Raw genomic sequence first — 18,109 nt, 5'->3', positions numbered from 1 at the left:
TGACCTCAACATTTTCAGTGCAATCAGTTCTGAGCATGTTTGGATAATTTAACATTTACAATTCCACATTTTTGGTGCTGATTTTGCTGGGACCGATAAAATGGAAACACTAATATAATTTTCATAGTTTGATGCTAAAAAGGACAAGATCTTTGGTGGTTCTTCATCCAACACAGAAAGTGAATGACTTACCTGAAAAGCAGAACTTCAGAACCCCTATATGCTGAACGGAGGGAGCATGTAGAACAACTGTAAGCATCAGCCAGCTGCAACAGAAATTTTAGAAAACATTTACGTATGATTTAATGAAAAGAAAGTAAATATCTCCAACAGTTGTTTGTAGCCTATACTTTTTCACTGCACCAACAATACCAAATACCTGTTATAAATACCCTGTTGTTACCAATAACTGTACCCTCTTCCCTACACATTATTAATACTTCCAAATCCAACTATCACAATATTTCAATCTAGCTACCAAATGCTAATATGCCCTGCTTTGCAGTACAGAACGTGAGTACTGTTGTAAGGAAAAATATGGTTTTGAAGCTTTTTGTTATGCTTTCATTGGACAGGAAGCAAGAGTTTCACATTTCAAAGGGGACAACGTATTATACTGCGTGATGATGCACAGGACCCAGTCCTCTGCAAACAGTATGTCGAGAAATTGAGACATTTTCATTAGATTCAATCAGTGTGGAAACAGGCCCTTTGGCCCAACAAGTCCACACTGACCCTCCGAAGAGTAACCCACCCAGACCCATTTCCCTCTCACTAATGCACGTAACACTATGGGCAATTTAGCATGGACAATTCACCTGAAATGCACATCTTTGGACTGTGGGAGGAAACCAGAGCAAACCCACACAGACACTGGGAGAATGTGCAAACGCCACACAGACAGTCACCTGAGGGTGGAATCGAGCCCGGGACCGTGGTGATGTGAGGCAGCAGTGCTAACCACTGAGCTACCATGCCACTCGCAATTCAATTGAATAAAAACAGAGAGGATAACTAATCATTAGTGTGTTCTTCGTGGCCATTCTCAATGAACCAGAGTGACTTGCCAGTCAATCACTGCCCTTTTGTCATATACTTTAAATTATTGTTCCCTTTGAAATTTGGCATTCTTGCATCTGTCTTGATGAGTGCACAATGAAAAGCTTTGACAGCATGTCTCTTTCTTCAAGCAATGCACTGCTTTATTCAATTGCCAAAACACCATGTTTTTGCCATTAACTGCTCCAATCCCATGCTTCGTTATCAGATATGTAACAAACTGGAATCTTAATTTTACCAGTACATGAACTGTGTGGCTTTGACTAGGACATTTCTAAAGTTGTGATGCTACTTTCTGCTGATAGTTAATTAGAGTAGAGGAGGTTTTTATTTGTCATTTCTACCATATACAACTGATAACAGTCAATATGAGACAGCATTCCTCCAGGACCAAGGTGCTAGATGGACAGCACAAACTACACAATTGTACAAAGGATGGCATAAAGTGCATAAGAAGTGCAGAACATGCAAATTACAGAGTAACAAAAGAATGATAAGTAATAGATATTTTTCTAGCAGCAATTCAAAGTTGTGCAAAGACTTTCAGATGGAAAAGAGTCTGAATATACAGTGTTAAGGTGCCTGATGGCTTGGGAGAATAAACTGTGGTACAGTCTGGCCCTGAGAGACTGAATTCTCTGGTATCTTCTGCCAGATGGCAGGAGGGAGAAGAGTTTGAGTGGGGGGGGGGGGGGGGGGGGTCTTCCATAGTACGCTTAGCCTTTCAGATGCAGCGTGTGGTGTAAATGACCATAATGGAGGGGAGAGAGACTCCAATGATCTTCTCAGCTGCCCTCACTATCTGTTGTAAGGTCTTACGATCTGACAGTGCAATTCCCAAATCAAGCAGTAATGCAGCAGCTCAGGGTACTCTCAATAAAGCCTCTCTAGGATATGGTGAGGATGGTGGACAGGATGTGGGCTTTCCTCAGTCTACGCAGAAAGTAGAGATGCTTAACATCAGCAACAGAAATGTTGTGACATGCAATGGAAAGGACTGAGAGATGTAGAACAGATGTGATTGCAGGATTTAGATTCTCCATCTCTCAGCCAATGCATTTTCTCTGTCACACTACAGCAAGTCTTCTACTGAATATACAGTTCCTGCAGCGATGAATAATTCATTCAATATGTTATCTCTGTAACAGTAGATGATGTGGAGGTGCCAGTGTTGGATTGGGGTGGACAAAGTTACGGTCGGGATACAGACAGACTCTAACCTCACACCTTTAATGCATTGTCTGAGGTGAGATGTCACCTTTTTTTATCTACCGATCAAACCTTAAGTTATCTTTGGACTGTGACTTGAAAGAAGTTCTGGGATTTATATATTAATCAATCGAAATCTGCAACCCCACTCTAAGTGATTAAAGACTGAACAGCAATCTAGGTTTGGTCAATACATCATATCAGTTGGATGATACCTTGATCTTTTACTATAAGTTCTGTGTTCTATGATCCTGCCCCACTAGCTACCTGACAAAGGAGCAGTGTTCTGAAAGCTTGTACTTTCAAATAAACCTGTTGGACTATAACCCGTTGTTGTGTGATTTTTAACTTTGTCACAGTACAGACAGCCATCTACTGAATTTATAGTTCCAGCACCAATGGATCTTCTCTTTATATTTGTGCACCATAAATATTTTGGGAAGTCAGGTGTTCCTCTTTGCACATAATCAAGAATAAAGCCTAAACCTGGTAGTCATGGATATGAACAGAGTGACAGAGAGTTCAGATTGAATATAGGTTGTGAATTGAAAACCAGATCTAGGATACCTGCTTGGTGATCAACTCAATTCAACACGTTTTAAACCAGAATTTAAATTTTATCAGGATGAAAGCCTTTTATATCTTCTGGCTAAAAGGTGCTAACAGGAAATTAGTTTGAGAAACCTAGTTCCTGTGGGGCTTCTGCTTATTGCACATGACTTCTTTCTGAGACACTGCAAGAGTAGCTACTGCGAGAAAAGAAGCTCAAAAAAGTTGTTTGGTTGCCAAATCAATTATTACTCAGTTGGAAAGCAACACTGACTATTGCCTCATTTCCTAGAGGACACTGGAAGCTCAGTCACTGAGTATGTTCAAGATAGCAATCAAAGCATTTCTAGATACTACTGACAAGAAGTATGGGAATGGCATTGAGGTAGGTGATTGGCTGTGATCTCAAATAGCAGAGCAGGGGTGAGAGGCTGAATAGCCTACTCCTGCTCCTATTTCCTATGTCCCTTTCCCCTTTCTATTTTGTCTTGAAGGTACTAACTCATGTTGAAGCTGTCTCCTTTTTTCATGTGAATACTTGGGACATTGGGTGTTGACAGGATATTTAACTGTTGCAAGCTAAGCCTAATCCAGACAATGCACCAACTGTTTTTAGCAGAGATTATTAGACTTTTAAAAAAGCTTCCCAAATTTTCCTCTTCCCATTCCATGGACAGTAATGCTTGTTTTACTAACTCTGCTGCTACCAAACTTAAAAGAACTCAGTACTGCCCCCTGGAATAGATATTTACTCATTGAGATGGGGGTTGTGTGGAAATGGGGTTGGGGAGGATGGGGGTGTTGCATGAAAGTTGGGATGTGTTGTTAGTTAGTATATAAGCGTTTTAAGTATTGTCATTAATACACTCACCGCTTTAATAACTTGATCACTCAAGCTCTTGAATTCCGGAGTAGTTTTATCTTTCAAAGCGTTTTCAAAATTCTTGTTGATAATTCTGAAAGTTATAAGGAAATTTGATGTTGGGGTTGCTGTGGTACTAGACACCTTAGTGGTGGTCTTCATGGTTGTTAGCACTGGGGATGCTGTGGTACTGCTTGACTGTATATTGCTCGTGGTTACATATCTGGTTGTGGTGCCAGATACTGTATTGCCATTTGGAACAGTGTTACTGACCTGCTGACTAGTTGAGGAGGTCAGAACAGTGTTTGTCAGTGTTATGGTGCTCTGGCTATTGGTGGCATTGGCAGGCTGTTGTGTGGTTACCTGTGATGTCAACGTCACTTTTGAAGCAGTGGAGTTTGACAATGGAGTTGGTGTTGAAATGACAGAAGTCCTGGGGGGTACTACACTCATGTTGGTAGAGGTTGTACTGTTCAAATTGGAAACAACTGTAGACAGAAAAGAGGTTGTAGACTGATCAGTCAAACTCGAACTGGTTGTCACGTTAATTGTTGACTCATTGTGTGTGAACATGGTGCTTGTAATGTTTACACCAGCTGTCGTGGCAGAGAGAGTTGGACCCTCTGTATTATTTGAGCTTGTGACAGACACCACTGTCCTTCCACTAGATGCTGCAGTATTGTCTGGCTGCAATGTGGATGAGACATTAACAGTCGTAGTGAGGTTCAGGTTTTGTGGAGTAGTAAAGGAGGTGCTGGTGACAGCAGAACTCGTGAATAATGGGGCAGATGTGCTGGTGTTCACTGGCAGGGTGGAGGCAGTTACATTTGCTGGTAGTACAGATGTGCTGCTATTTTCTGGAGATCTGGACGTGGAGTTCACCGGTGGGCTGGATGTGGTGTTCATCGGTGGGCTGGATGTGCTGTTCACCGATGGGCTGGACGTGCTGTTCACCGGTGGGCTGGATGTGGTGTTCATCGGTAGGCTGGATGTGCTGTTCACCGGTGGGCTGGACGTGCTGTTCACCGGTGGGCTGGATGTGGTGTTCATCGGTAGGCTGGATGTGCTGTTCACCGGTGGGCTGGACGTGCTGTTCACCGGTAGGCTGGATGTGCTGTTCACCGGTAGGCTGGATGTGCTGTTCACCGGTGGGCTGGACGTGCTGTTCACCGGTGGGCTGGACGTGGAGTTCACCGGTAGGCTGGACGTGCCGTTCACCGGTGGGCTGGATGTGCTGTTCACCGGTGGGCTGGACGTGCCGTTCATTGGTGGGCTGGATGTGCTGTTCACCGGTGGGCTGGACGTGCCGTTCACCGGTGGGCTGGATGTGCCGTTCATTGGTGGGCTGGACGTGCCATTCATTGGTGGGCTGGATGTGCCATTCACCAGTGGGCTGGACGTGTCGTTCACCGGTGGGCTGGATGTGCCATTCACCGGTGGGCTCGATGTGCCATTCATCGGTGGGCTCGATGTGCCATTCATCGGTGGGCTCAATGTGCCATTCATCAGTGGGCTGGATGTGCCATTCACAGATGGGCTGGACGTGACATTCACTGGTGGGCTCAATGTGCCATTCATTGGTGGGCTCGATGTGCCATTCATCGGTGGGCTCGATGTGCCATTCATCGGTGGGCTGGATGTGCCATTCATTGGTGGGCTTGATGTGCCATTCATCGGTGGGCTGGACGTGCCGTTCATTGGTGGGCTGGACGTGCCGTTCATTGGCGGGCTCGATGTGCTGTTCACCAGTGGGCTGGATGTACTGTTCACTGGTGGGCTGAATGTGCCATTCATCGGTGGGCTGGACGTGCCATTCATCGGTGGACTGGACGTGCCATTCATCGGTGGGCTGGACGTGCCATTCATCGGTGGACTGGACGTGCCATTCATCGGTGGACTGGACGTGCCATTCATCGGTGGGCTGGACGTGCCATTCACCAGTGGGCTGGACGTGCCATTCACCAGTGGGCTTAATGTGCTGTTCACCGATGTGCTGGACGTGGTGTTCATTGGTGGGCTGGATGTGCCGTTCACCGATGGGCTGGACGTGGTGTTCATCAGTGGACTAGATGTGCCGTTAACCAGTGGGCTGGATGTGCTGTTCACCGGTGGGCTAGACGTACTGGTCATTGGTGGGCTGAATGTGCTGTTCATTAATGGGCTGAATGAACTTTTTGTGCTTGTTCGCTGAGAAGACGTGCTTGTGCTCCCCTGCGGGGAGAGTGTGGTCAGCGACTGTTTCGTATTGAATACATGAGAGGAGATACTGGAATTTGGAGTGCTTGAAACAGATGATGAAACAGTTCCAGTGTTCTCTTGTGCTGTGTGTACTACTGCCACTGAAAAGACAAAAAAAAAAGCAAAGATAATTGTGAGTGAAAAACAAAAACAGAAGTTTCTGGAAAAGCTGAGCAAACCTGGCCGTCGCCGTGAAAAGATATCAGAGTTAACAGTTCAGGTGTGGTTACCCTTCCTCAGAACTGGTGGATTCATAATTGAGAGTGAACTGGGTGCAAGTTAAGAAAAAGAGTGGGTTTTGGTTTGTGTCGATCACCTAGTCCTCAAGTGAAAGCTGCTCTTGCACTTGACTGCTGCACTGACCCCCCACCCCAACACCCCACAACTTGTTTTGTTGATTAATAGCTTTTATAGCAGTCAAGTCTGATACCCTACACTGTTAAGTAGCACGCTGGTACCAACATATCAAAGTATCATATCAAAGATGCTCTTCCTCAGATGAGATATTAAGTCGAGGCTCATCTGCAAATTCCATTCATCCCAAAGATCTAATGCACAAGTAAAGGTAATTGTCTGTCAAAATGCTTCCCTTGAATACTAGGACCAATTTAGCTGGTCATTTATTTCAATGTTGACATGTGTATTTGTCATGTTTGAGAGTAACACTGTTCCTTCGCATAGAACTCAAGCTCTCTGTCTCTCCCCTACACCACACATTGGGAAACAAAGGGACAATACTGCAATGCCAGGATTCTCAGTGTTACATTTTGTGAGCATAGTTATAGAGGTTCACTCATTTCATCATTGAAGCTCTTTGGTTAGATAGTGCATTCAAGTGTTTTCTGAGGTTTTATTATTGACCCGAGAAAGGACATATTTGTTAAAAATGTACTTTACTTGTTATTGACCAGCCCTGTTTTTTCATGAACAGATTCAAGAAAACATTTCTTTGAAATTGAACAGACAACCTTTTTATAATGGGGAGGACTGATCACTTTATATGGGGTAATAATTAGGGATAGTCTTGTTGATTAAAAGGCCATACTCCACAAATGAAAACATTCATCATTAATATCTCAATATAATTTAAAATATGAGATTCATTAGGGGAGAGAAATTAGTATTGGTCATCTCCAATTCAGACTTATGCTGAACCTGTTGACTTTCACTTCAGGAGTTGAAGGTAATATTACATTTGGTGGAAATCTTTGCTTTCTTTTAAAATCTTATTTTGCATTAACTAAAAGTTGATATTCAGATTCTCTCATTGAAATAAGGACCAGTTATTTTTTTCTTTTCAGGATAATACTTAGCTTTGCATTTATACTCTTTGTATGAGAGGAGAGTGTCAAGCTCCTGGGAGAGGTCATCTACAACAAGCTTTCTTGGATTCTTCATGCGGACTCACTGGTTACAAAGGCCCGACAACGTCTCTTCTTCCTCAGGCAGTTGAGGAAATTTAGCATGATGGCAAATACCCTGGCCAACTTTTATAGGTGCGCCATCGAGAGCATTCTGTCTGGATGTATCACTACCTGGTATACCATTCAAGATGGGGGACGGTTACAGAGAGTGGTGAACTCGGCCTGGACAGTCACAAAGGCCAACCTCCCATCTGTAGAATCCATCGACCAGGCCCGCTGTCAAGGAAAGGCTGCCAGCATTCTCATAGATGCATCCCACCCTGGGGAGAAGGTACAGAAGCCTGAACACACGCACCAGCCAATTTTGCAACAGTTTCTACCCTACTGTTGTTAGAATACTGAATGGACTCGCAATCTCTCAAAATTCACCTGTCCCTGTGTTTATTTTTTTGCTGCTGTTTACCTATTATTTACTCTCTATGCTAATTAACCATTTGATCTGCCTGTATTGTTCGCACTGTGCCTCGGTACACGTGACAATAAATTCAATTCAATAATATTAAATTTGTGTTGAAAGTTAAATTATCTCATCCAGTCTTCTGTATCAAAAGCTAAATGAACCCAACTCCTTCTCTCTTTGGTAGGGAAATACTTGCTTGAGGAGTATTGCTCAACACTTGCAGTCCAGAAAAATTGCAATCTAGCTAAAACACAATGTATTTTAGACTATCAGGAAGAAGATACCCGCTTGAATAGCTTTCTTCTTTTGGGTAGTGGACTAAGTCTGAGGGCCCAAATTATATATACTCGAGCCTAATTTCCTCTGTCTGAAGTTAAAGGAAATTAATTGAAAAATAATTATTTTTAATCAGCCTGCTCAAACATATTATGATAGGTAGAATTTGAACCCAGATCTTCCAGTCCATGTTTGATGGTGATAGCTTCAAGTTGTAAAAATACCACAAACTGAGGCTTATTAGCAGTGGACACATCATCCAGAGGACTTGGACCAGCCCTTGTCAGAGTGCAAACTGACAGAGCACAGAATCTAATCGTACAATTGTGTACTCCACTACCACCTGGTGAAGGAGCAGCACTCCGAAAGCTAGTGCTTCCAATTAAACCTGTTGGACTATAACCTGGTGTTGTGTGATTTTTAACTTTGTCCACCCCAGTCCAACACCAGCATCTCCAAACCATAATCTATTTTAGTTCGAGAATTTTGATGGAGACTGAAAGGAGGAATGCAACTGTAGAGAAGGAAATGCTTGCAATTATGTGGGGATGTGAAAGGTTAGCAGACTATCTCATGGGCCTGAAATTCCTGGTCAAGATGGAAAACGCTCCCTTAGCAACATTATCAGGATCAAAATAAATCTCAAAAATGCCTCTATGCACACAAAGATTCAGGCTGAGACTGACAAATAAAGCAATGATACAGTCTGTCTTTCAGATCAGAGTGGTGCTGGGAAAGCACAGCAGGTCAGGCGGCATCCGAGGAGCAGGAAAATCGATGTTTTGGGCAAATGAGGGCTTTTGCCCAAAATATCGATTTTCCTGCTCCTCGGATGCTGCCTGACCTGCTGTGCTTTCCCAGCACCACTCTGATCTGAACTCTGGTTTCCAGCATCTGCAGTCCTCACTCTTGACCAGTCTGTCTTTCAGTCAAGCCGCAAGTAATGGCAGGTATGCTTTTAGGGAAGCAGTGAATTGAGCAGAAAAAGAACCAGTAGTAGTAGTAGAAGAAGAACGTTATTCTCTAGCAATAGCTTTACCAGCAACTGAGCAAATTTGTGTAGCTCAAAAAATATGTACAAAGGTCAGAAAATTCTATCTGCAAAGGTGGTTGGAACATAGTCCAGCAGACCAAGTGCTGAAAAGGTACAATGAACAAAAGTAAAATTTGACAATACTAGAAGATTCATTGGTATATGACCTCAAAATGGTTATACTAAAGTCACTGTGAAGAGAAATCCTGCAGAACCTCTGCAGGAGACATTTTAAAATGATGAGCAGTAGTGTAGCAATCGGTATGGTGGTCAGACATTTCCAGAGACATACAGGATTACATTTTGAGATGCAAAACATGAGCCATACTCAACTGAGTGTCTACACAGTCAATGATTACATCAGTTTTTTTATGGAAAGACAATGAGATAAAAAATGGATTTGTTCAATTTTAAAGGGAGATAAAGTGACATCATTCACCATAGTAGAGATCACAGCACTGAAAAGGATCTTTGCGATAAACAGTTTCCTGAGATAATTAATATGGGACAATAGATGAGTGAAGATTTCGGGAAATTTACTTTGGAAGTAGGTGTCAACCAGGTGACAAGTTCTTAACTCCATCTACTGTCAAATGGAAAGATAGAAACCAGTCAAAACTGCGAAGTAAATGATGCATAAGAATCCTGTTTGGGAATTACCTCTATACAGCATTAGCACAATACTGCAAAAAATACGGAGGTATGGCATTGAGGGTGAGTTGGAGGTTTGGATTAGGAGTTGGCTGGCTGGAAGAAGACAGAGGGTAGTAGTTGATGGCAAAGGTTCATCTTGGAGTGCCGTCACTAGTGGTGTTCCGCAAGGATCTGTTTTGGGACCATTGCTGTTTGTCATTTTTATAAATGACCTGGAGGAGGGGTTAGAAGGTTGGGTGAGCAAGTTTGTGGATGATACGAAAGTCGGAGGAGTTGTAGACAGTGAGGAAGGATGTGTCAGGTTACAGCGGGATATAGATAAGCTGCAGAACTGGGCAAAAAGGTGGCAAATGGAGTTCAATGTAGCTAAGTGTGAGGTGATTCACTTTGGTAAGAGTAATAAAAAGATGGGGTACTGGGCTAATGGTCGGATACTTGGTAGTGTGGATGAGCAGAGGGATCTTGGTGTCCATGTACACAGATCTTTGAAAGTTGCCACCCAGGTAAATAGTGCGGTGAAGAAGGCATATGGCGTACTGGCTTTTATTGGTAGAGGAATTGAGTTCCGGAGTACTGAGGTCATGTTGCAGTTGTATAAGACTCTGGTGCGGCTGCATCTGGAGTATTGTGTGCAGTTTTGGTCGCCATATTATAGGAAGGATGTGGAGGCACTGGAACGGGTGCAGAGGAGGTTTACCAGGATGTTGCCTGGTATGGTAGAAAGATCGTGTGAGGAAAGGCTGAGGCACTTGGGGTTGTTTTTATTGGAGAAAAGAAGGTTTAGGGGTGACTTGATAGAGGTGTACCAGATGATTAGGGGTTTAGATAGGGTCGAATAGTGAGAATCTTTTTCCACGTATGGAGTCAGCTATTACAAGGGGGCATAGCTTTAAATTAAGGGGGGGTAGGTATAGGACAGATGTAAGGGGTAGGTTCTTTACTCAGCGAGTCGTGAGTTCATGGAATGCCCTGCCAGTAGCAGTGGTGGACTCTCCCTTATTATGGGCATTTAAGCGGGCATTGGATAGGCATATGGAGGATAGTGGGCTAGTGTAGGTTAGGTGGGCTTGGATCGGCGCAACATCGAGGGCCGAAGGGCCTGTACTGCGCTGTAATCTTCTATGTTCTATGTTCTAATAATGTTGAATGATGGGTACTCACCAGCAGAACTGTTAATGGGGCGAAGGTCAAAAATATTTTTGAACACAAGATCACAAGACGGTAAAACAACTAAAAAAACCCACAGATAACAGAGGTGGTGCACCTCTGGGCACTGGGTATAAACTCTTTGTCAACCTGAAAATCAGTGAAGGAAAAGAAAGTCAAAAACAATAGTCACTAGATAAACAGAGTAACCAATATGTTATATGTGGTTCATTTGGGAGGCCTGGGTTCAAGTCCTGGCCAATGTATAGCACACCTCTCCTTCTCTTCTGCTATAGGAAAGATGATGTTAAATTTGAAATAGTGCAGAAAAGATTTGCAAGGATTTGAGCTGTATGGAGAGGCTGAATAGGCTGGGGCTATTTTCCCCGTAGAATCAGAGGCTGAGGGGTGTCTTTAACAGAAGTGTATAAGTCATGAGAGGTATGTATAGAGTGAATAGCCAAGATATTTTTTTCCCCAGAGTAGGAGAGTCCTAAATTCGAGGGCATAGGTTTAAGGTGAGAGGGGAAAGATTTAATAGGGACCTAAGGGGCAGCTTTTTCATGCAGAGGGTGGTGCATGTACACAATGAGCTGCTGGTAGAGGTAGTGGCGACTGATACAATGTTTAAAAGGCATCTGGATGTGTGCATAAATAGGAAGGGTTTCGAGGGACATGGGCTAAATGCTGGCAAATGAAACTAGATTAATTTAGGCTATCTGGTCAGCATGGACGAGTTGAACCGAAGGGTCTATTTCCATGGTGTATGATTCTAATACATCTGAAGGGACATTCAGGAGGAACAGGATGCCATTGATCTTACATGAGGCAAGAAGTGAGACTGCGGATGATTAACACGGGATGTGGGACACTCTACTATATCTGATCATTTATCAAGAGTCAGTTAGCTCAAATGGCTGGACAGCTGATTTCCAATGTAGAGTGACAGTATGGGTTAATTTCCTACATTGACTGGGACATTGAAATCATTGTGCCTTTGAGATTGGCCTTTGAGGGTTGGGGGAAAATATTGATAACAGCGATAACTGTAACAAATGTTAGACTATAACCTGGTGTTGTGTGATTTTTAAAGTTGACCATGATGCCACTGTTTGCAAAGATTATGCAAGGAAGTGGAAGTTGTAAGAACCATGTTTTTATATTTTATATTTTATGTCATTAAGAACTGTAGATTATAAGTAGAAAAAACTTTTTTTTAAATTAGGGATTTACCAAGATGGCTGCTGCATTTACAGCAAGAAATTTGATACTCATTGTGAACTCTTTTTTTTTAAAGAGTTCCTGCAATGTGCAGACCTTCAAGAGTCATGGAGCTGTTTAGAAGCAAAGCTGATTAGATCTCAGCTAACTGAGCAGGTTGGAACTGAAAACAAGCTAGAGATATAGACATGCAGAGAAAGACAAATAAGTGTGTGCTGTTGTTCTCTCCAAAAGAAGTTGCCTGTTTTCAGCAGTGAAAAAAAAACTGTCGAAACTTAAGGAAAATCAGTTACCTTTCCGATAGCAGTTGCTTTGAACTGTGACTTTTGAATTGACATAATAGAAACACTTTCTAAGTGAATCACTTGTTCTGTACGTCTTATAAGCCAATGGAGGCTTCCAGAAGGCAGACAACTGAACACCAAGGGTCTGGATAAGCAAAGTAGGATCCTCTCCACATCAGAATTGGGGAGCAAAAACCCCTGAACTGTCTTTACGGTTTTTTTCTACCTCTGCTGATGACACAAAGGTGGATAGTGTGGAGGGCTGTTGTAAGTTTTAGTGGGACACTGACAGGATGCAGCACTGGGCTGATAAGTGGCAGATGGAGTTCAGCCAGGGAAAGTGTGAAACGATTCATTTTGGAAGGTTGAATTTGAATACAGGTTAAAGGCAGGATTCTTGGCAATGGGATCTTGGGGTCCTTGTCCATAGATCCCTCAAAGTTGCCACCCATGTTGATAGGATTGTTAAGAAGACATACGGTGTGTTGGCTTTTATCAGCAGGGGATTGAGTTTAAGAGCCACGAGGTTATGCTGCAGCTCTATAGAGCCCTGGTTAGACCACACTTGGAATATTGTGTTTAGTTCTGGTTGCCTCATTATAGGAAGGATGTGGAAGCTTTGGAGAGGGTGCAGAGGAAATTTACCAGGATGCTGCCTGGACTGGAGGGCTTGTCTTATGAAGATAGGTTGAGGGAGCACGGGCTTTTTTCATTGGAGCAACGAAGGATGAGAAGTGACTTGCTAGAGGTGTACAAAATGATGCGAGGCATAGTCAGATGAATAGTCAGAGACTTTTCCCCAGGGCAGAAATGACTATCACAAGGGGTTAAAATTTTAAAGTGATTAGAGGAAGGTTTAGGGGAGATGTCAGAGGTAGGTTCTTTGCACAGAGCGGTGGGTACATGGAATGCACTGCCAGCGGTGGGAATAGAGTCAGATACATTAGGGACATTTAAGCGACTCTTAGATAGGCACTTGGACGATGGTAAAATAGAGTCAGAGAGATGTACAGCATGGAAACAGACTCTTCTGTTCAACCCTTCCATGCCGACCAGCTATCCCAACACAATCTAGTCCCACCTGCCAGCACCCGGCCCATATCCCTCCAAACCCTTCCTATTCCATACCCAGCCAAATGCCTTTTAAATGTTGCAACTGTACCAGCCTCCACCACATCCTCTGGCAGCTCATTCCATACACGTACCACCCTCAGTGTGAAAAAGTTGCCCCTTAGGTCTCTTTTATATCTTTCCCCTCTCACCCTAAACCTATGCCCTCTAGTTCTGGACTCCCTGACCCCAGGGAATATAGATTAGTTTGATCTTTGAGTTTGATAAAAAGTCAGCACAACATCGAGGGCCGAAGGGAACTATGTTGTACTGTTTTATGTTCTGTCAGTAATGTATTTTACTTATTTATTTGTCTGCAATGTAAGGGGAGTTTATGTTAGCAGATTAATGTTTTAGTTAATAGTGTTTTATGTCAATAGTTTATCTGCCTCCCTGTAGTTATAGTCCAATTCCTTATAATAAATAACAATTATTTAGTACAGAAACCTGGTCTTTCTGTTAACCTCGGTCTGAGAGCAAGGTAACTTAAGTACTGTGAGTACCTTAAAAACACTTTGACATTTAGTATGACTCCGGGAATAGCAGGGCTTGATTTACAGCATACTGCCCAAGTGGGTCATAAACAAAATAAACTACTAATATAATGTAAACCAAGCGAAGAGAAACTTATAAGGAGGGGCGTAGAGATGTGATATAATGAGATTCATGTAAATCTTACTGATGTAACTAATACCATGACTCTGACATCAGTACGAGAGAAGACACCAGTCTAGAATCAGCATTTGACATCAAACATCATTAGAGAGCTGTATTTGATAACCAGCTGTGTAAAGTAAAAGATAAAGTCACCAAAATCCTACCAGGCCATAAGGCTCTCTGTAATTAGAGACTTATGGGAATTTAACCTGGGGGTCACCATGCGTCAGGCAAGAGAGGTTGAAGAGAGTGATTCGTGGTAGTTGGAACAGGAATTGTACCTGCATTGTTGGTGTTCCTTTGCATTGCAAACCAGCCATCCAAGCTAACTGACCCCCAATTTATTTTGTACAGATGAAAATTAAGAAATATTACAGTATCTAAAGAGTTAAAAGACCATACTCAGTGATAAGGAACAAACTACCTTACAGACAGTATATGAGAAGACCCAAGATACCTGACAACAATGTTTCAATGATTTAAAATACTGCCAATCTGTGTCCTGACAGAAACTGGATTAAGTACATAAATTACATGTTATGACCATCCTTCCCAGGGGTAAATGGAGATTGAATGTAGGGATGGGCTGTGACGTTACATGCATGTGTGTTGGGGTTGGGTGCTGATAAGAACCACTGAATAATCAAGGCTTGAGTCATATTAAAAAAGGACAGTTACAAAAGCTATGTATAGGACATTGCATATCACAGCCTCTAATCCTATTGCTCCTGATCACATTGTCCGATTTACTTTTTTTCACCCTTTCAACTCATACAATCTGCTTTACATAACTAACCCAAGAATCTGCTGCTTGGATGCAAAATAAATGCCAACAACATCATGTCATTCTATATTTTGAAAATAAACAAAAGGTGGGGTTAAAATAAATAAGGAAGAATTACAAACTAATTTTATTGAAACCAGGGTTTTCTCCCTCAGTTCTTGGCTCCCAACACTGTCTCCCTCCCTCATGTACTGTACATTCAAACTTTGCTGAGCCCCAGCCGAGGTAATCCATTACCAATGCTTGAGAAGGCCGGAGGCAAAAGAAAAACTTCCATTCAGTGGAAGAAACGATTAGAAGGAAACACACAACACGGAGCCCTAACCCGTCCAGACTGGAGAAAAACTCTCCCCAACCAGTTATGTTCAGAATCACAACTGTGTCCAGCTTCCGCAGTATTAGGCAGAGCCAACAAAGAGCCATAAATATATGTCCACAATACTGCAAGCATTGACGGTCGGTTTGTTCCCATAGTGCAGGTCCAGCCGAAAACAAACTCTCAAAGTCAGCTGCGAATGACTTCTCGGGGAGAACAAAAACACACACATTGCGACGTCAGATTAAAATACATATTTAAAGATTGTTTTCCGAGATGTGGATGTTGTCATTTGTGCACAGCTGCAGGTCAGCGATAGGATGGTGCTTAGCGAGTGATGGCTGAGAACAGACTTGACCTGAGCTATAAAACTCGGTACAGAAAGTCAGCCGTTGTCATTAACCACAGCGAGAAACGGGAATTTTTAACCAGAAGAAACTCAGCACATTTCGGGGGGAGGGGCGGGTCGGTAGTGTTGTGCTGTGGGGATACAGAGATGCCCTGGTTAATGATTCACCAAAGCTGGGAGCTGGTTGGGCAATGTGAAAACTATTAAATTAATTTGGTCGGTGTTGTCACAGTGATCTGCTGAGTCAAGGTCATTGCTGAGAATCCACGTCACTTAATCACACTGGATGGACATTATCATTGCAGTCAATCGTGAAAACCTAGTCTCTTCAGTACTTCCATCCTGGTTTAAATGTTTTTTTAAAATGACAGCGGCAACTTTTTTGAGCAGATGAACCACCTTCAATTGCTAACAAAGTGACACTGACCCTTTACAAGTCGCTGAGCTTTAGTGAGACGTGTGAAGCAGTGAATTTACACACCAGTTTCCTGGTTGCATCTGAACATGGGATAGTTTGAGTTAACCATCATCAGACTCCTCAGCTGCAAAATTTGCTGTTTATGTTTTCCCAGTGGGCACAGATTTACCACATTTGTATAACCTCACAGCAAGGGTACTTCATGATCATCATGGGCCACAAACCCTATGGGACGACCTGGGTGCGGTGGAAGTGTTAGCTTTAACCTTTGTAAATGAGTCAAGAGAGCCACTGTTCCCTGTTCCTTCTGTTGCCCAGCCCTAAACTCTGGAATTCAGTCCAGAAATCTCTCTGCCTCACTCCACTAAGACATCTCTGAAAACCGAGCTGTGTCAGGCATGAGTCTGTTTGAAGACAAAAAAAATTGCAGATGCTGGAAACCGAAATACACAGGCCTGAAGAAGGCTTACACCTGAAACTTGACTTCCCCACCTCTCGACGTTGCCTGGCCTGCTGTATTCTTCCAGCCTCCTGCCTGTGTATTAAGGATCTGGTTGAATGCACTAATGTTTCCTAATATAGCTCTGTGTCAGACTGTGTTTGGTAGTTGCTTCTGGGATGTTAGTTACTACACATATACAAGTTGCTGTTAAAAATGATACCAGAATTCTACAAATTGTACCAGTTTTAGTCCATAATCATTTCGAATTGTAGAGGGAATCCAGACTAAGTGTAATCACAGAATAATAGGATTGTCCTGGTACAGGAGTTTCTTCATGTCTCCTGTCCTTTCCTCATAATCTTGCACGTTGTTTCTAACAGTCAGGCAAGGTGGAGTTAGAAAGCAAATAATAATTGGACACAGGTCTGGAAACATAATTCAACACTTTGCTTTAGTCTTTCCATTTGTTTATACCCCACTATTAATAATAGATCGTCAAAGACAACGCTAATCTTAAATTGGGAATTAAGAAAAGTAAAATTTGTTGAAGCAGAGAAGCTTGGCTATTCAGGTCGAGGGCTGAAAGATGCAAGACTGAGATGGCACCAATATCTGGAGGGTAAGTTAACATAGGCACTTTCCATTATAAATACAGAGGTAAGAGTTTACAATGGAAAATGTGACCACCAGAAGCACATTTATAGACAAGAACTGTGCAGAAGTGCAATAAATTTAATAATTTTGATTCATCCCATTTGGATTTTGATAAAGATCTGAATACAAAGCAGCTAGTGTGTCAGGAGGACACAGACATGGCCTTTCACTCGGGTTGAAATGTAAGTTTCTTGTACCGTGAACACAAGCGTTTCCTTGGACTACATTTTATGCATAAAGAAGAATAAAGATGCAGCAAATAAAGACTACAAATCTTGTATTTACAATATAATCATAGTGTTCGAGGATGGGATAAAGGCACAATGAAATGGTGATAGAGTTAAAAGTCACATAACACCAGGTTATAGTCCAACAAGTTTATTTGGAGGTACTAGCTTTCAAAGCACTGCTCCTTCAACAGCTGGTTGTGAAGCAGAACCATAAGACACAGAATTTATAGCTGTGTGATTTTTAACTTTGTCTACTCCAGTCCAACACCGGCTCCTCCAAATCATGGTGATAGAGAATTTAATGCAATATTTTTATAATCACAAGGAGGGTAGTGATATGACTATCAGCAAAGCCAGTGTTCTGGACATTTCTTCTAAGCCCCTAGAGAGTCTTAGTCACCATTGTCCCAGTCTCCATCCAGCCTGAAGTCTGGGATACCGTGTGCAGTATTGTTATACAAGTTACAGGAGGTGTTACAGTCAGTTTCGCTTCCTATAAGTGTTGGGGAAACCTGTGTATAAATTAACCAGTCACAATAAGGAGGGCAATGTTCACAAGCAATAGAATGAAAATACAAATATGTCTTCTTTCCTCTCCTTCCTTCTTCCTGATACATACTTAGTTAGAGGTAATACTTCATCTTCCACCTGGGTAGCCTACAGCCCAGAGGACTCAACATTGAGTTGTCCAATTTCAAATAATCTCCCTTCCCACCCACCCCCCGCCTCCCTTCCCAGTCCCTCCCCCTCCCTTCCATTCCTCTGATTGACCCTTCCTTTCAGCTAGGAGAAAA

At 42.6% G+C, this 18,109-nt stretch overlaps 1 protein-coding gene across 1 annotated transcript in view; it reads right to left on the bottom strand.

The window, feature by feature from the left end:
• Positions 1 to 18,109, bottom strand: part of LOC122544736 (uncharacterized) — a 43,402-nt gene that overhangs the window by 20,800 nt on the left and 4,493 nt on the right. Inside the window, exons 2-3 of the mRNA XM_043684043.2 lie at positions 3,689 to 6,018; positions 193 to 266 (exon numbers count right to left, since the gene is read on the bottom strand). Of these exons, the coding sequence (XP_043539978.2) occupies positions 193 to 266; positions 3,689 to 6,018 (2,404 nt within the window). The remainder of the gene's footprint in view (positions 1 to 192; positions 267 to 3,688; positions 6,019 to 18,109) is intronic.

This window comes from Chiloscyllium plagiosum, unplaced genomic scaffold (assembly GCF_037043375.1).
Source record: "Chiloscyllium plagiosum isolate Xiang-an unplaced genomic scaffold, Cpla_swu_hap1 HiC_scaffold_50, whole genome shotgun sequence".
Taxonomy (NCBI): Eukaryota; Metazoa; Chordata; class Chondrichthyes; order Orectolobiformes; family Hemiscylliidae; genus Chiloscyllium; species Chiloscyllium plagiosum.
This window is presented reverse-complemented; position numbering and strand designations above follow the sequence as displayed.